Source organism: Danio rerio, chromosome 20 (assembly GCF_049306965.1).
Source record: "Danio rerio strain Tuebingen ecotype United States chromosome 20, GRCz12tu, whole genome shotgun sequence".
NCBI lineage: Eukaryota > Metazoa > Chordata > Actinopteri > Cypriniformes > Danionidae > Danio > Danio rerio.
In genome coordinates, this window is record NC_133195.1 from 33,577,921 (window position 1) to 33,598,234 (window position 20,314).

Here is a 20,314-nt window from a genome sequence, read left to right on the forward strand (position 1 = left end):
GGCACTAAGCTTCTCATTTACTTGTATATTGACAAAGCGGGGGTTTATTGATCAGTAGTAAAGAACATTGATCGTATTGTCCAAAGCTGTCCTATTTGAACGTTTGCATTTGGCTGCATGCAGAGACGCATGTTTCTGTTGAGGATGATAGATCTGAGCTGCTCTGTTCATTCCTGTGCAGCATACCAGAGAGACCGGAATGTGTTAAGGAGGTCACTGTGGGTCAACAAGTATTTGCGGGACCTTGTTCTGTAGGTGATGGCCAACCTCTCAGGTTCATTCCAGCCAAAGTTCAGAGGTCAGCCGGAGGGTTCTGTTAGTTATGGGTCAGCTCATGATCTCTCTGTGAATAGACGTGATGAGAGCACTGATAGCTCCGCTTATCTTTAACGGCTTCTTCCTTTTCAGTGCTGCTTTCAGTGTTGCATCTTTCTTTCCAGCATAAACCCAAATTATGCAATTTAGCAGGCAAACCACAATCAATTAAACAAATATTTTGCAATGTTCTCAAGCTAATGCACCCACAAACACACACACACAAACACACACACACACTCATGCATTTTATATAGTCGTACAGACACGCAATTTATAGTATATACTCGCAAGGACAAATAAACCCTGCTCATAAAACTGTGGGGACAGAGCACAATAAAATCTTTCCCTTGGCCTTTTAGAAAGCGCCTACATTTAAAAGCTTAATTTAATTCGTTGTTCTGTATTCTGCCAATTTGGAAGCCTCTTGCTTGGAAAACAATTAAAATGTCTGGTAATTTAATGAATGTAAATGTGAGAGTTGTTTAGATTACATTAACTTGGCTCGGAAGGCAATCAAATTATTATTATTATTATTATTATTATTATTATTATTATTATTATTACCTTTCATTACTGTTTTATTTTCATTTCCCTTTGTTTTATTGTGTAAACCTAAATTTGAGTAAAATATGCAAAAAAACAAACTATGGGGCTATCCAAAATCTATCTCTGCAGGTGGGTTTGTTCACTGCAAAAAAATGCTTTTCTTACTTGGAGTTTTTGTTTTGTTTCTGGTCCAAATACCTAAAGATTTTAAAATCGAGAAGCATTTTCTAGACATGCAAAAAATGTTGTCTTGTTTTCAGAAATAATAGGTCAAAAATAAGTACTGTTTTTTTGTAAAACAAGCTAAATATACTGCCAATGGTTTAAGCGAAATAATATTATTTCAATGTGAAAACCAGATTATTTAGTGTGATAAAGTGTGTTGTTGTTGTGGCAAGAAAAAGACAGGATCAGCGATATAAGATATGAAACAAGTTTTTTTTGGCTCAAGATAAGTAACATTGAGGCCCACGTCAGACACGCATGACTGCAGACTCTTTTTCTCCCGTCTGGTCCTTTCTGTCCCCTTAATCAGGTGTTATTAATTGTTTCTGATTGGACCAATGATCAGCCCGCTGGTGTCTCAACCCGCTCTCCCCCCCTTTCTTGGGTGTTCGACTGTGCTCTCCCCACCACATTTAGCTTACTCATTGGCAGATTATTTTTCTTATTTTTGCCATATTATTTCTGACCAAAACAAGACAATTTTTTTGTCTGTCTTGAAAATGCTTCCTGATTTACTAATTTTTAGATATTTGTGCTATAAACAAGGCATAAAATGAGAAAATAATCTTTTGTAGTGTTCATATTCTACCCAGATTTTTAGAGTTAACTTATCCATATATATATATATATATATATATATATATATATATATATATATATATATATATATATATATATATATATATATATCACAAATAAAAAAGTCAAATTGTGAATGCTAAACATTTGCTTGTGTTTAAAGTGAGGGTTCAGAGCGTGTGAAGGTGTTGAACCAGTGGAGTAAACTATGCCTGCTTTTCCTATTTTTGTCTTAATGATCATGTGCACAGATTCATGACATGTCTTATTTCAGAACTGAGCTCAGGTTTCCTCTTTGACCTGCCGTGTCAACAGCCGTAAGCATGTCAGATGTTTACTGTGTTCCAGGAACGAGCAAAAGAATACTAGTATTGACATTTTAACTCCAAAGCTGAAACCTGCTGCTGATTGGCTGTAAGAATGGACAAAAAGAAAAAAACAGAAACATAACTCCATAATATTTTGTGGGAGTGAGCATGTTGGTTAATTATAATTCTACTCTTAAAGTATTAGGATAATAATAAGCTCTGTGCTCAAGAGGGCGATAGAGTCACTTTCATGTCATTAAATAGAGTTTTTACACCACACTTCTCAAATTGCTCAAAAGTGATTTCGAATTTTGAATGTTTTAGATTTCTTTTATATGGAGGACGAAACCTGTAAAAACAATAAATAAAATAATTAATACACAAGTATATAAATAAATGAGTAAATAAAATGCATAAATTCTTGCATAAATAAAATATTAAATAAATAAATTCATTTTTCATTCATTTTCTTTTCGGCCTAGTTCCTTTATTAATCAGGGTTCGCCACAGCAGAATAAACCACCAACTTATCCTGCATATGTTTTACGCAGCGGATGCCCTTCCAGCTGCAACCCATCACTGGGAAACGTCCACACACACTTATTAACACCCATACACCACGGACAATTTAGCTTACCCAATTCACCTGTACCACATATTTTTTTGGAGCACCCCGAGGAAACCCACGCGAACACAGGGAGAACATGCATACTCCACACAGAAATGGCAACAGACTTAGCCGGGGCTCAAACCAGCCAACTTCTTACAGTGAGGCAATTGTGCTACCCACTTCGCCACCATGCTGCCGTAAAAAAATAAATATGTGAATAAATAAATAAATGAACATAAAAAAAATCCACAAATTTCTGCATAATAAATATTTAAATAACTTATAGTGCAGGCAGGGAAAGAGTTAAATAAGTAACACGAAACAAGAAAATGCTAAACTGAAAGTTTTTTTCCCTCCTTTCAAATGTTTTTATTAAAAAAAGCCTTCAGTTTAGCATTTTCTTATTCCCATTGTGCAATTTATTTAACTATTTTCATACCTGCACTATTATTTATTTATGCATTTATTTATGCAGGAACTTGTGGATTTTGATATATATTTATTTATTTGCATATTTATTTATTATCATATTTATATATTTACGTTGTTTTATTTTATTTGCAGGTTTTGTCCTCCATACTATTATACATTAATGCTGGATGTTAAAAAATTGTAAAAAAAAAAAAAAAAAAAAAAGATAAATTATAAAAACTATATTTTGTTCTGAAGGCTTATTGGATACTAAAAACTGAAATAATAAAAAATTCAGAATTCATTCACAGGACTGAAGTGGACATTTAAAATATCTTTACAAAAACAGTTACTTAAACTCTACTTCTATTTTAAGATATTACCAGTTCACTATATTTTTGATCAAATAAATGCAGCTATGGTTATGAGCATAGAAACATCCTATGATTTCATCACATTTTTCAACAAAAATATTTAGTAAATCTATTCTTATAAATATTATATGCTCTTATTTATTTTCTCCATGTGTATACCTGGACATAATGTGTTAAGGCTATTGTTGGCTCTTTGATGTAACGCTTTGTTCCTCTTTTGTCGCTTTGCATAAATGCATCTGCTGAATGAACAAATGCAAATGTAGTTTTATTAGATACAGAAGCTCCTCGTCAATCTATGTGTGTATATTTCAGATTGGTGTTTAATGTTTTTATCTCAGCAGTCGGGCTCTTGGCCCTAGTGAATTATTAACCGTGGCGAGGGCATAGATGGCTGTTGATTGCAGTGCTGAGGATAAAGGTTGGATAGACTCACTGTGTGTTTTATGTGAGGAGTTGTTTGTTATTACATCTGGCTGTGTGGATGCATGGAGGTTTTTTCTAGGACAATTGGTCCACTGTGTGTCGGGTGGCTGTGGGGGTGAAAGTTTTATCATTAATTACATGCACTGTATGTTTACGACCTCGATTTGTTTGCCATTTCCAATGTGAAAGTCAAACAACCTGATTGATCTTACAGTGGAGCCGTGTTTGAAGTTGGACTGCCACTGGTCAGTCCATTTGGGATTTTGACTGCGGTTAGACTGATAAATTTACACAAACCACAGAGCTGCGTGGTTTAAGTGCTTACATATGCGCATCCTATCAGAGTGCTTTTAGAAAATACGGAAGACAACTAACACAAAATAATATGGTATTACTACATTTTTTAGAGGTGTGCCATGCTAATTCTATGGTATTTTTAAGTACTTGGAGACTCTCAACCCCTCATTTTCTCTGGCTGCGTGTTTGCCTCCAAAAAACACCTCTTTTGCTTTCATTCCAAGTTTTCCTGCACACATTTCTGCTGTTGTTTGTGTGCAGTGATCTGGATATTCTGGTCTGGGCAGGTCTAGCAGGCTGATCCACTGATCTTTGATACTGTGTATGGGTCAGAGCGAGTGGATGTGTTGGTCAGGAAGACTTTAACATGTAAGACAAGCCAACAATGACCCTGGATCATGCTTATTTGGCTAGGTTTTGTTTGTATTTATTTTTATTTTTAACTTTTTTTTATTGTAAGGAAGCTAAAATATAATGATCTTCTTGGTTATCCAAATATATTAAGAAAATATAAAAAGTGTAATAAAATGAAGAAAACTACTGATGACTTTTTTATTCTTTGTTTATTGGTTTTAATGAACATACAAAAAAAAAACAAAAAAATCTTAATAAACGATTAGAGTTCTGCTGCGATTGGAAGTCACACTTATTATAAAAATAAAATGACTTTTTTGTTTAGCAAATGACAAAAAGATGCCAGCCAGACATGTTTATATAATTTTTAGACAACAGAATATCAATGTTTTAACTTTGAAAGAGTTCAGAAATCTAGAATGGGATAACCCAGATTTTCAGTCACAACTAATGAAAAAAAATCAGACTATCTTTCATTTTCATGTGGAAAAAATCCTCCAATTAAAATTTTTAGTTTAAACTTTTTTATATATAACATTTCAGACCTTTATATAATAAAATAAATATAAAACTTTTTACTCGAACCAATATCTAATAAATCTAATGTCTAATAGTAAAAATTAAAGAACCTGATAATTTTCTGTGTATCTATTTAAAACAGAGATATATGCTAAGAATTCATAAGAATTCATTAAAAATGTTCAAATATTATTAACCGTGAAAGCATTTTACAAAATTTGCACATTATGTTAAACATTTTGAAACCATATATGAGCAATTCTATGCAAATGTCTTTGGACTTTTTACTTTTTACCAAAAAAGCGAAACCCTTTTTATTTTTTTTTATTTTTTGTGTGTGTAGGCTCATATTTTAGTTCTGTAAAAATAGTCAAAAATGCATCTGTTAATGTTTAAAAACTGTTATATTTGATTTACCAAAGTGACAAAAGTGACAATTTCCCATTGGCCCCATCCATAACAGAGAGATGTCACATCCATAACCAAGCTTTAACTCATAAATGCAAAAATGTCAAATAAAATTAAATAATTTTGTTCAACAGTGAGCCAACTCTTACCCTTTTGATTAACATTGTTTCTTTTGGTTTGTGCAGTTTAATTGACAGAATTTCTACAAAGTATGTTGAATACTGTAAACTCACAGGCTTTGTTGGTTGCATCCATAGCACATGTATATGTTCCTCATTTAAAATATAAAACATTTTTTTCTAAATGTCATCCCACAACTCTGTGGTGAGTAGTTTTGGAAAATATAAACACGTTTCAATATAATGATAATGTAAACTTTCTATGTGAATTTATGTTTTGAGTTTTTACTGCAAATGTCACATGCATAACGATGGAATTGCTCATATATTTCACAATACGTATTTTTGCTCTTTTTTTACTGGTAAGATTTTTTATTTGATTTTTTGGTATCCCTGGTTTAAAGCTCTTTGCTTAGAGGATAGTAGGAGCGGGAGGGAAACCCAGAGGAGGAAGAGGAGTGGAGAGTGCAGTGGCTGGAGCTTCAGCGGTTGCCGTGCGACTGAAGGGGAGGAGCAGAGATCAGAGGCAGAGATCACAGAGCAGCAAGGGAGTGTTCGGGGGCTGGTTTAAGGTCACATTTCACCAGCACTCCAGTTGTTTGTAATCCTAAACTTTCAATCCCACACTCAGTGTATGTAGGTGCTCTCTATGGACTACTGTCAGCCCTGCTCTGACACTGCGTGGGCCGTTGTGATTGTTTGTTCGTGTATATGTGGTGAATTGTCAGGTGAGTGATACTGGAGAGAGTCAGGAAGAGGATCTTGTGCTGACTGTCCTTAGCGCCAGGGAGATAACATGGTGACCATCCACAACAGCACCTGATCCGGTTACTGCTGATGAAAAAAGAAAAGGACGTCTGAGTTTATCTATCATCTCTTTTGAAACACATGTTGGTGATGGATTAAATCCAGGAAAAAACCTTTGGATGCAGTGTCACATGGAAGTAGTAAGCCTTGATTTGGAATGAGGTTTTATGTCTGATGGATCTTGAGATTTAAACAGCGTTGAGCCAAAAACGACTTTGAACTACACTGTGTCTCCGGCATTCTCAGAAACATTAACAACTGGTCTTAAAGTCACATTGGAGTGGCTTTAAAACTGCACCGTATCTCCAAAACTTTTCAGGTGAATGGCAATCCAAGATTAGCCTTATAATTATGTTGAGTGGCTGTTAAATTGCACCGTGTCTCCTTGGTTGATGTCAAGCCTCAAAAACCATACAAATTGGTTTTATGGACACACTGGACTGGCATTTAATCTGCATTCAGTATCCTACGTGGATGCCAAGCCTCAAAAAAAGCTTCAAAATTGGTCTTAGCCACATTTGGAGTAATATTGCAGTGCACTGTTTATCTTTAGTGGACGACAAGCCTCAAAAATCCTTCGGAATTGGTCTTATAGTCACATTGAAGTGGCCTTAGAAGTGCGCTGTGTATCCTTGGTGGACATCAAATCTCAAAAAACCTTCAAAATTGGTTTTATGGTCACCCTGGAGAGGCATTTAATCTGCATTCTGTATCCTAGGTGGATGTCAAGCCTCAGAAAAACCTTCAAAATTGGTCTTATGGTCACATTGGAGTGGCTTTTAAACTGCATTCTGTATCCTTGGTGGACATCAAGCCTCAAGAAAACTTAAAAACTGGTCTTATAATCACCTCAGAAGAGCTTTTAAACTGCACTGTGTATCCATGTTGAAAGGCAAGCCTAAAAAAACTTAAAAAGTGGTCCTCTAATCACATTGGTGTGGCTTTTAAACTGAACCGTGTCTCCTTGGTGGAAGTAAAGCCTTTAGTCGGGGAAAGACCGGAGATTTTCCAGCCTGCTGCATGGGTTAATTACTACTTGTGGGTTGGGATTTCCAGGACTCACAGTGAACATTTTTTTTTCTATCTAGTAAGGCACAAAAGATTGCACAGACACCTGTGGATGTGGACTAGTCATTTTTGGGGGGAGATTGTCAGATTTTATGGATTTAAAACCCAATTAATGAATGATCCGGAAAGCGTCGTAATTATGACTTGTGAGGTCTCACACTTTTAAGTGACCTGAAATTCATCTGCTGACTTTGAAGAGGGTATGATGAGGGACAAGCGTTCTGGGTCTTTTAGGAGGGACAAGACAGAGAAGCCTGCGCCGATCTCTCGGGCTCTCAGCTGGCTGAGCGTGTCCTCTCTGTCACAGCAGACACGCAAACTGTTCCGCAGCCAGAACAGCCTTCACAACCACTCACACACTCCAGAGGGAGGAGATGATGAAGATGACAACTGGGTTTATGAGCCCCAGCACTACATAGGTGAGGAGATGGTGGGTGTGGTGGATGTGTGAGTGTGTTGTGAGAGACCCTGAGGATATGCGAGTGTCTTGAATGAAATGGTAATTAAGTGTAATATGGTATGGTTTTTTATGTTTTTTTATAGTCTTTATGTTCCACAAGGCTACATTTATTTGATTAAAGACTAGAAATAGTAACACTGTTAAATATTATCTCAATTAAAAAAACAAATTGTTTCTATCATAATAATGATGATAATAAAAATATTAATAATAATAATAATAATCATAATACCTTTTATTTATAGGCACCTTTAAAAACACTCAAGGACATCTTACAATATGTCACAAGCACATCATAAAAATACAAACGAAAAAATAGTAGACAGGATACAGTATCATTAAAAGTAATCCTGAACAGAAAAATTTGTACCTAAAAAAATTGGAAATAGAGTCCCCCTGATGAATGTGCAATGGTAGGGACTTCCATAACTTTGGTGCAGTGCAACTAAAAGCCCTGCCACCAAATGACTTTACAATAAAGACATTCTATGGGAATATATATTTTAAAATATACTTTATTCATTTGATGCAAAGCTGAATTGTTAACATCATTAATCAAGTAATGTATTCATAATTTATTTGTATTGAACTTACTACAGCAAGCATTAGTTTATTTTTGTTTTATTTAACATAGACATATATTGCGTTTTAAATTTTTAGAACAGTAACTCCACTCTTCTCATAAATACTGTATTAATTGGATCCGAACTCATTTATTTTAGTCTAAATGTGACATTATGAATGTCATTATTGTTTTGATCAATACGGTATATGCAGAAGTATGCAGAAGGACTTTTAATTTAGCCGTAACCTGGTTCATGTGCTTCCGGTGAACTGTTTGCAATTAAGGTCCGTTTTCTTTAAAAACCAACGATCTCCACTGCCTGATTGATAAACAATATAAAGTGGGTGTCAGATTTTACAAGAATCACTGCATTAAATTACATTTTCCCATTTATTTTACTTCAGTATTTTCAATGAAGTCTCTGCGCTTGCCTGCTGATCCTGACGAGTGATGCATGTAAATCTCGGTTTATACTTCAAAAACTTTTCTCACATAAAAAGTTTGAAGGGCATTGTAGAATGTTTCTGTTTCTTTTATGAAATTATTCTGTTTCAGACAAATGCTGTTCATTTGAATTTATTAATAATATAACATCTACACTGTTTTCAGCACTGATAATAGTAATGAAATTAGTATATTAGATTGTTTTTCTGAATGATTATGTGACACTAAAGAAAATGACAGTTAAATATTCGACTTTGCATCACTGAAATAAATTGCAGTTTATAATATATTCAAACACAAAACAGTATTTTCAGTTCTCATAAGCTGACATCTTTTAAAAACAGGAAAACTTCTTAACCATCTATAAAATGTTATATATTTTACTTTATGTAGGGCTGCACAATATATCGTTTTAGCATCAACATCGCAATGTGTATGTCTGCAATAGTCACATCGCAAGATATCTAATGTTAAGTTGGGATTAAACTTTATAATTTGCATGTGTTTTAAAGGCATTTTAAAAAAGTGTAAAGCGTTCGGGCACAATAACGTAAAACATAGCTAACTTCATTAAAGAAAAATGTGCTGATTTATTAAAACAATGAAGACTATACGGTGTTATTTAACATTACTAAATTCCTGTATTTGAATACTGTTTGATTCGCCGAAAAACCCTTAAGAACGGTTTATTTACTCTTTTCTTTGCCCTATTTGAATTATTTTTTGCAATTTTGTTTTTATACATGATAACACCCTTACAAAATCAACCCAACCAATCTAAATGAAAGATTTCTTTCCAAATAAGGCTATTCATACCATCTGATGAAATTATTTTCATATCGCAGCAAAACAAAACATTGCAATATCAGATTTTTCTAATATCGTGCAGCTCTAAAATATACACATGCAAAATTTACAAAAGTTACTGTCCCTTTTGAAATGTGCTAAATGTTATATACTTAAATGTCTAATTCAGATATTTTCCTACTGCTCTGTACAGTAAACCACTGATCCAGTTGCTCCATGTCTGGTTTAACAGCTAGTGGATTCCTCTATTGTCTGTGTATTGTCTTTATTGTTGCTCCTGCAGGAAGTGAGAAAGTGAATTGTTTACGAGGAGGCAGAAATTAGGTCACAGTCTTTTTTATTGCAGTTGTGTCTTTGTTTTAATCGTTAACACGTCTTCCTCATGGACAGATTAAGTGAGGGCTGTAGAGGTGGACCAGAGGCCTGTAAAATAGGAAGAGAGTGTTAGAAAGCAGCTAAAGCAGCTTAAAGATGAGTCTGCGTAAATGGGTGATGTCACTGACTGGTGGTGATGTGTGTGTGTGGGTGTGCATGGGTGTGTGTGTGTGAACTCAAGAGGAAAGATGCCCTCTTTGTGCCTACTGAAGTCAGTCTTTCCGGACACTGCTGTTCCGCTTTAATACTGAATCTCTGAATAATGTTTGTTTTGTTTTGTTGATGTACTGAATTAGTGTTTATTTTTACCTGCCAAATAAAGTCATCTCTACATTAAAGTTGAGTTGAGGTAAGCAAAATTACTTGATGAATTCAAGTGTATTAGCTAAGAATATAACTTTATATATGTGTGTGTTTACCCTCTAATATGTGATGTGCACTACAATGAGCAGGTCAATAAATGCTTTCTTAAATATATATATATATATATATATATATATATATATATATATATTGTTTTAGGGGGTTTTCACCTTTATTATGATAGGACAGTGCAGATTTCAGGCAGAAAAGCTTTGGGAGCAAAAAGAGAGGAAGGATCGGCAAAGGACTTTGAGCCAGAAATCAAACTCGGGTCGCTGTGAGCATGTTAGTGTGCAGTACCAGTGTGTTATAAAGGCTTTTCAATAGAGTTAAAGCATTCAGGCACAATCACGTGCATTATTTGTAACTTTAGGGAAGAATACATTTACCGAATTATTAATGCAGTGAAGACTATACAGTGTTAATAATTCAGGGGGGCTAATGATTCTGGCTTCAACTGTATGAGAAAATAGTTTTTTTTTTAAAAATATATGTATAAATATATGTAAAGTAGTGATCATATAAATAACAATAGGTCATTTTTAGAACTGAAAATATTTATTATTATGTTTTCAAAAATATAACAAAAAAATCTACATTATCCATGTACTGTGTTTAATTAATTGATTTATTAATTTAATTATTTTTTACATTTGTTTTCTGTTTTCTTCTAACAGTTACACACAAATCTATGTAATTCTGTATCAAAAGGTTAAAATATAAAGTCTTTGCACATACAAATGTTTATCAAGGAAATCTTTCAGGTTTTAAATTGTCTAGGGTGAGGCAGAAACTGATGGCTTTAACAGATAGAAAGACCCACATCATTCTCAATTATGCATATCTCTTTGTGTTGGTCTGAATGTCCAGTGGCACTTAGTTTGCTTTGTAAATCAAATGAAAAATCAAGCCACTCCTGCGTGAAAGCAGAAACTCCACCCTGTGTGTGTGTGTGTGTGTACATGTGTGTGTGTGTGTGTGTGTGTGTGTGTGTGTGTGTGTGTGTGTGTGTGTGTGTGTGGTGTGTGTGTGTGTGTGTGTGTGTGTGTGTGTGTGTGTGTGTGTGTGTGTGTGTGTGTGTGTGTGTGTGTGTGTGTACGTGTACGTGTACATATATGTGTGTGTGTGTGTGTGTGTGCGTGTGTATGTGTGTGTGTGTGTACGTGTGTACATGTGTGCGTTTGTGTGTGTGTGTGTGTGCGTGTGTGTTTGTGTGTGTAACTCTAAGCTGCAACTAATGGAATATTCAATGAGGGTAGAGTAAAGTTACTGTAGGGTTAAACCTTGCGTTTCCTCAGCTGTCACTGCTGACTCTGTTTCGCTCTATTTAGCTTGACTTCTGACAATCAGATGTTTTGGTGAACAGATTTGCCTATTCATTTCTGCTCCAGCATGACCATAATGATGCTTTTTCGGTGGCAAAGTGGATTTACATAACTTGTAACCCGTGCAAATGCCTGGCACATTTTTATACTGGTGCGCATTGGTAAAAAAGTTCTAAATTGTTTTGTGTGTAGTCATGAATCTGATTTTATCTATCAAATGACACTCATCTTTTAACAACTGAGCAATTGGCTTAACAGGTCACGCAGTCTACTCTATTACACAGTATTTTAGTATTAAAATTGCTATTATTATTTTTTAAACATTTAAAGTTTATGCAAGACTGCATAAAATATTTTCTTTTATTTAGTAGACGTGTACATATATTTATTTTATGTGGAGATAAAACAGGGTGTCCGTGTAGTCTTAAAGTATTTAAAAGAGAAATTTAAGGCGGTAAAGTCTAGATCAGATACACAGCCGGCTGGAAGTGTGATATGAACATTAATATATAGCAGCATTTTTTAATGACACTGTATAACAATAATTAATATTTTTACAGTAATGTGGTGGTTGGGTTTACGGTTGGGATAGGTTTAGGCTTTAAAAATACAATTTATTGGGTAATTTAATAGATAACGTTAATAAAATACAATAAATGGGAAATTGAATAAATAATATATATATAATTCTTGTTAACTTCCGGCTGCAACCATATCCGATCTAGCAACAACCAAGGGCCTTAAAAAGCATTCAAAAGTCTTAAATGCTATTTTGCAAGGTATTAAATTTTATATAATTTTTTTTTATGCAATGTATTAGGGGTGTCACGTTTTCGATTTTTAATCGAAATCGTTCGAAATTTATGCTCAATTTCGATTATCGAATCAAAAAATAAAATCGTCATTGCTGCCACGCCCCCATGTCACGTCAGCTTGGCTTGCCAAGCGGGAAAAAAACAGGCTTGTTGAAGTGCTTGTTGAACGGCAGAAGCAGGAGAACCGTCGACAGAACTTAAACCCTCTCCTCTTTCAATGAAGTCACCGGTGTGTAAGCATTTTGGATTTCCAGTGACTAATGTTGACAACGTTCGTGTTGTCAACAAAAAAACACAGTTTTGCAAGCTCTGCTATGTACGTATTACGACAACACCGGCATCGCAATCCTCCGCCCGCCCCCGTTGCAAATCCGCTCGCGAAAAGTACACACTCAGGCCGTTTACACTGTCTTTGTTTTCAAATGGCATTTTAGAATGACAACGATTTGACATCCACAGTGGCGTGTAGCATTTCTGAGCAGCCCTCCTTCCTCTCTACCTCTGAAAATGCACATCACGTGACCACACAGACACAGCCATGCGCTCGAGACAGCAGGTCCAAGCAGTCAGAGGACTGCTTCAATCTTTCACTCACTTGTACTTAGTCATTTAAGCGAACACCTCAGATACTGTTGGCTGGTTCCTGTTGTTTGTGCGTCTTTTTTACCGGCGCCATTATAACGACACAGATCACTGCCTATTCACGAGTCCCGCAGAAAAAGTGACTGACAGGTGCACCTCACTTCACCTAAGATGTATTCGTTCTTTTTGTTTATTTTGTAGATAACTGACCAACAAAAATACGTTAAAATAAAGATAAAAATTATACCAAATGAAATTTGGTACAAAAGAGCATTTTTTTCAACAAAATTAGGCTATATGAAGTGGTCAAAAATTGTTTCAATGTTTTCAGTTGCAATTTGTTTTTGTTTTTTTATCTTTTTTTTCAGTCTTATCAGTTTACATCCCGAAGTTATTCAAAATTTCATTTGTTAAGTCGTTCTTTTTAAAAGATTGTTGTGGTTGTTGTAGCTACTAAATCATATCAACAGGGAATGATGAACCGATTCAGATGTGCATTCGAACTGAAGTGCTATAGAAAACGTGCAATAGGCTACCATAAAAGACACAAATTCTACACAGTTTTGCAACCTTAAAGGCCTCCACAGACTATTGTTGCACAAATGTGTGAGCATTTTAGTGACTTTTCCACATGCAACATTATGTATTGTAGATAAACCATTAATGGCGATACTACCATTTGCAAACTACAGTGGCACCCGCCGATATTTTGGAGCCATGGTATTGCGATACTACTATAGTACCGGTAAACCCTAATATGAATAATGTTTAGTTTTTGATTAATTCCTTACATTAATATTTAGTAAATATACTGTAAGTTTAAAACTCACCATTTCTGGTTGAAAAGTGGTTATAAGGTCTAAAATGTATGTAAAAAGTCTTAAAAAAGGTCTTAAAAGGTATTGAATTTCACTCTCTGATTCCTGTATATAATCTGTAAAAATAAAAATAGTTGGAAAGAATCTATTTATTCATTAATTATTCGTTTTTGTCACTGTAAAGAAAGAAAAAATAAAATCAGGAAGACCAGTGTGTCCAAAGTTAAACGTTTAGTACAATACCAATTCATAGAAATGACATTATATGAGGCTCCAGTATTTAATAAAAAACTTTTAATACCATATAAAGTCATTTTGATTCTTTTTTTACCTAATACCTAATCCACAAGTTAAATGAAAGTTTATTATTGCACACAATGATTAGTGTCTCTACATTAGACACTTTTTGTATCTTATAAATACATTTTAAGACATGTTTCTTCATTTACTAACAGTCTTCTTTAATTCTCTCTCAGTGTTATACCTGTACATCTTACATGTATTCTCATGCGCATATCCATTCAGACACGCATGCTGAGGCACAGCAGGAAAACCAGCTCTTTTCCAAAGCAGGAAACAATGCAGGAAGTATCTCCAAAAAGCCCCTAAATGTCAGGTCTCCTGATGTTAACAAGAGTACAAGCTTCTAAATTTAAAACGTACATTTATTCTTTTGGCACCTACACGATACATGCAAGCCTAATTAAACTGGCGGAACTGCTGCTCCTGCGCTCTTTTTTTTAAACGCATCCTATAATTTTGGGCTGTCAGGCCCTTGTAGTAGACCCATAATTTAGGGGTTCGGGTTGCCCGGCGACAGGATGTTTTTGTCCATTACTATGGCAGTGAATTGACTGATTGTGTGGCTGCCCTTATTCTTCACAGGACAGACTTGTATGTCTGATGGAGACAACTGCTTTGGGACGAAATTTTTGTCTTTGGCTGATTGAGGATTAATTGACGATGGGATGAGTTTGTTGGAATTGTTTGGCTCCTGTGGGTTTGGTTCGTTTTAGTTGTTCATTTTAAAGTAATTCCATGTACTTGAGTCTGTGTCCACTCTCCTTCAACTTATACTCCTCAAAAACACTGCACGTTTAACGTTTGCACATTTAAAATTTGCGCATATTCATTGCACTACATTGCACTGATTTACTTATTTGAACTGTACATATCTATTGTACATGGTCATTTGTAATTATGTTTATCTGTCTGCACACCTCTGATTATTAATAGCAACCTGTACATATATTCATTTATTGTAAACCTCTTTACATAGCTAATACAACCTGTGTATAATGTTCATAGTACATCCATCTGTAAATATCACCATAGTTTTTCTATAACTGCACTTTATAACTTATACCTGTATCCTGCACTTGCTGCTATTGCACTGCTGGTTAGACCTAAACTGCATTTTGTTGCATTGTGCTTGTACATGTGTAATGACAATAAAGTTGAATCTAAACTAATCTAATCTATTTACTTAAGAGTCTCAAATAGGGGTGTAATGGTTTACAAAAGGGCGGCATGGTGGCTCAGTGGTTAGCACTGTCGCCTCACAGCAAGAAGGTCACTGGTTCGAGTCCCGGCTGAGCATTTCTGTGTGGAGTTTGCATGTTCTCCCCGTGTTCGTGTGGGTTTCATCCAGATTCTCTGGTTTCCCACAGTCCAAAGACATGCGGTGTATAGGTGAATTGGATGAACTAGTTCACAGTTTGGTTCAATACGACGCAATAGTTTCAATGCAAGATGCGTATTAAACTGTGCGCAAAACTGCAATATAGCATAAAACATTTGCGAATAATACCTCAAATAAAACAAAAACTTCCTGATAAACTTGCACCAGGCATCAAACAACAAAAAATGTAATTTGCTATAGTAGGAGAAGCCACTGTGGGACTTTTTTCTTATATAAGAAATTAGTTGTGCCTCTGAAGACATTGACGAAATGCAATGAACATAAAATAATTTATAATTATTTAAAATAATAATAAAATAAAATTAATGCATCGTGACGTTTCCATTAGGCACTTTTATGAATTTTTTAAACATAGTCTTGTAACTGTTCTGTGCGATTTTGATACAGCAAAAACAAAGACATTTCATTAATTTTAAGAGGTTTTTTTATATATATATAAATTATACTTTAAGCAACGATGGAGCTATACTTGGCCCATCTTCTGGGATGTCTTCTTTGCAGCATATTAAACAACAATAGCTTCTTATGAAAAAAAAAATAGTTTTAAACAAATGCAAAGAAATAAAGAAAATGCATATGGAGCGCAGTGTGCTTTTATGCTTTCCGCTTTTTTTCTTCCACTTAAATATGGGCATTTGAGCAAATGGTCTGTGTAGAAATTTGATCTGAAACTTCACAAATACATTCTGGGGACACCTGAGATTTATATTACAGCTTGTAAAAGAGGCAAGCCTTCAGTAAACAAAAAGTTATTCAAAAGTCTTTTGAATGATTTGTTAAAAGACTCCTAGGATTCATTTGGTGCTTCACACTTTTCTAGTCATTATAGTGCGGTATGTTATCGTTTTATTTTATGAGTAACGCTTATAGTGCAACTTTAATGTTATTGCTTCATTATATAAAATGTTCATTTGTCTAATTTTTGTTAAAAATAGCATATGTAAATGATCATACATATCATATAGTGTTTTAATAATTATACATTTGTTATTATTACTATTATTATTGTTACTAATTTGGTGTATAAACTGTATTTGGTTATCATTGTGTACCAGTGACTGTGTATCATTATTTCATTATCGAAATAGTATCTGATGATATCAACACCGAAATATTTATACAATATTAACACTATATTCATATTATACAGTATTAACAACATTGACAACTTCATAAAAAAAAATGCATTTATATCTAACTGTTTTTTTTTTTCTGTCACTTTTTATGTGGTGTTTCTGACAATTTTCTCTTTGTAATACTCAGGTAAGTGAACCTCCATTTCTTATAATATTAACCCATAAAGTAATTATTAGTGACAACTACTCCTAAAGAGAGGAAAAACTACCCTCAGTGATGCCATACCACTAGGTGTCAGTATTAAAACATTTACCCCTTTGACTTTTAAAAAGCCTTCTATCCAAAGCAATTTGTAGTTCATTTAAATGGATAGTTCACCCAAATTGTGAAAATGTCCAACATTTACTCATCCTTCACTTGTTCTAAACTTGTTTAATTTTCTTTCCTACTGTTAAACCCAAAGGAATATATACTGAAGAAGAATGTTGGAAAATGCGGCCAATTGACTTCTATAGTATTTGTTTGTTGCTATGGATGTAAATGGGTGCTTTTTCCCCAACATTCTTCAGAATATCTTGTTTCATGTTGAACAAATAAAATAAATTCATTAGCGTTTAGAACTTAAGTGTTAAATGTGAAAATGTCCTTTTTTGGATGAAGTATACCTTTAAGATTTAAATTTACTACAAAATGATCTTATTTCTTTTGTTGGAATTATTGTATTACTTGCAATAGTTAATTATAATGGTGAATTATTTGAAATATGGAGGAAAACGAATAACCTAGATTTCCATGTTGAACTATAACCTAAATTGAAATCATTTTATCATAAATTTGTGTATTTAAAAAAGTATGTTCTTGGTTGTATGTGAAAAAAGTATGTTTTTGATTGATGTATATGCTGTCGATTACACTTATTTAAATGAAAATTGGAATTGGTAAAATTTCATATCAGCAGGTCATACCTACCAAAACAAACTGGAATCGGCCAAGAAAATAGCAATCAGTGCATCTTTACTAGCTAGTGTCCCTCTCTCTCTGTCAACAAACTACTTCAATGTGACATACTAAACCTCCCTTGATTCAGTATTTGAACCTGTTGCAGTGTTTAAGCTGTTAATCTTTATTAATCTTAATTTTTATTTGGCCTCAGGTGACAGACTACAGTAAAGCTAAAGCTAACCTAGTCTTTCACAATAGAGTGTATACTGTGTTACCGGCATGTACCAAAATGAACCATTAATGGAGCATGTAATTGAGAGAATAACCTGTACCAAAACAGGACATGCATGAATGCACAGAATCATTACAGTGACATCTGATGCATGTTTTTCATGCATGAAAACACACACAAACATTTATCATTCATGCCTGTAGGATACATTGGAGATGTTCGCATGTATTTGGGCTTTTAGTGAGCATTGATTTTTCCTCTTGCCAAAGATGTGGTTTATATAGCTGTCAGGGTATATCATTATTTAGCTCATTAGTAGCTTTCGGCACTACTATTTAATCCAAAGCTCAAACATATTTCACTTTTTTTAATATTGAACTCAGCCTTTTAAATTAGGCTTAATGAGTAGGCATTTGCCAAATGAAAGATTCATCCTTGTCTGCTGTCTGCACTTTTTCCAAACTGTGTCAGCATTTTTTTTTGTCTGTTCTATGTCTAGGTCATTTGACTCTTCCATTGAGAATCAATAAACCCTATAGGTTTTGGGTTTATTCTAGGCTCACCATTTCATTGTTCACTAATTTGCTTTGAGATCACCTAATGTCATTTCGCTTTGGCCTTTCTGCTCTTCTTAATGATGATAGTGATCAAACCTGAACATAATACACTACCTGACAAAAGTCTTGTGGACTATCCAAGTTTTAGAAACAACAAATAATAGCTTGAAAGCATGTAGTTGATCATTTGGTATCAGAAGTGGCTTTTATGAAAGGCAAAGGCCTCTAGATTACGCTTACTTTATCAAAATAATAGGATTATGCCTTGATTTTTAATTAGGACAGTAAGGTCTAACTTTGTTTTGGCAAAAGTGTTGTCACTTAACATAAATAATGTACAGTATGGAATATAAGTCATGGTGCAGTGGAACAAGAATTAATATTGTGTAAGACTCCCATGAGCTTGAACGACTGCATCCATACATCTCTACTATGACTCAAATATCTTATTAAAAGCATTTTTGCAGGACTCTCAGAGTTCATCAACATTCTTTGGATTCATCTTTAATGCCTCCTCCATCTTATCCTATACATGCTCAATAATGTTCATGTCTGGTGAATGGGCTGGCCAATCCTGGAACACCTTGACCTTCTTTGCTTTTAAGAACTATGATGTGGAGACTGATGTATTAGAAGGAGCACTATCCTGCTGAAGAATTCGCCCTCTCCTGTAGTTTGTGATGTAATGGGCAGCACAAATGTCTTGATAGCTCAGGCTGTTGTTGTTGCCATCTACTTTGCAGATCTCTCTTGCATGTCCCCATACTGAATGTAACTCCAAACCATGATTTTTCCTTCACCAAACCTGGCTGATTTCTGTGGGAATTTTGGATCCATGCGGGTTCCAATAGGTCGTCTGCAGTATTTGTGATAATTAGGATGCAGTTCAACAGATAATTCATCTGAAAAATGTACCTTCTGCCACTTTTCCAAATGATCAACTAGAAGTCTATTATCTATTATTTGTTGCTTTTACAACTGGGATCGACAGCAAAACCTTTGTCAGGTAGTGCGTCGGCTCCTGTAAATAATCAGATGTGTAAATGTTTATTTAAAGAGTTCACTGAAAAAAAAATACACTCCCTATTTACTCACCCTCAAGTGAAGATTTTTAAATATTTTTTAAAAACCTTTAACTATTGACTTCTATCTAGGATAAACTCAATGATTACATTTCTTTCAACATTCCTCAATATATCTTCTTTTGTGTTCAAAAGAAGAAACTCAGATTTTTGACAAGTGAAAGTTGAGTAAATGATGATAGTACTTTCAGTTTTTGTGAACTATCCTCCCTTTAATACGCACAGCTGGGGTGTAAAGCACCTATCAGTAAGAGATCTTGATAAAAGCGCATGTATTTGGCAAACAGTGGCAAACAAATGAGACAGTCTGTGAAGGGGGTTGATGCTGAAATGGCTAGTCGGGACAGCTGTTAAGCTTTTGCAGGGTTTGATAACAGACTGACACAGTGTTTGGAGGGATTAAGTGATTGTGGTCTATCAGAGCACAGTTCAAAAAGGGGGTAAGCCTGAGCCTGCTTCTGTCCTGGAACTGCTGACTGTCCCAAAATCTTCACAAATGCAAACACCATGCACGCGTAAGAGTGTATAACTAAAATCCTATGACAGAAATGATCACTGGCGAGAAAAATTGCATCCCGGATCATGTTTTCACTTTGAAAAATGCTGAGCTGTTTTAACCCAACACTGTCCCAAATATGATACAGTTGAGTTAAAAATGGAATTAATTAAAAAAAACTAAATAAAATTTAACCCAATTAGGCTTGTCACAATAATCAACATAGCATCTTAACGCACAACACATGGACATGACCTCAATTATTTTTGGTGATGCCATATATATCTCCCTTAAAAACTATTC

General features: G+C 34.7%; 1 protein-coding gene across 7 annotated transcripts in view; it reads left to right on the forward strand.

Moving 5' to 3' along the window:
• The window catches only part of nhsl1b (NHS-like 1b), a 165,768-nt gene that overhangs the window by 66,075 nt on the left and 79,379 nt on the right, over positions 1-20,314 (forward strand). For 2 of the 7 annotated variants that reach the window (XM_005160766.5, XM_073933358.1), the window contains exon 1: positions 6,124-7,788. The exons of 3 other annotated variants lie outside the window; for them this stretch is intronic. In XM_005160766.5, the coding sequence (XP_005160823.1) occupies positions 7,572-7,788 (217 nt within the window). In that variant the 5' untranslated portion in view covers positions 6,124-7,571. Of the gene's footprint in view, positions 1-6,123; positions 7,789-10,172; positions 10,370-20,314 lie in introns of those variants that run through there. 2 more of the 7 variants (XM_073933363.1, XM_073933361.1) reach the window with 2 other exon arrangements.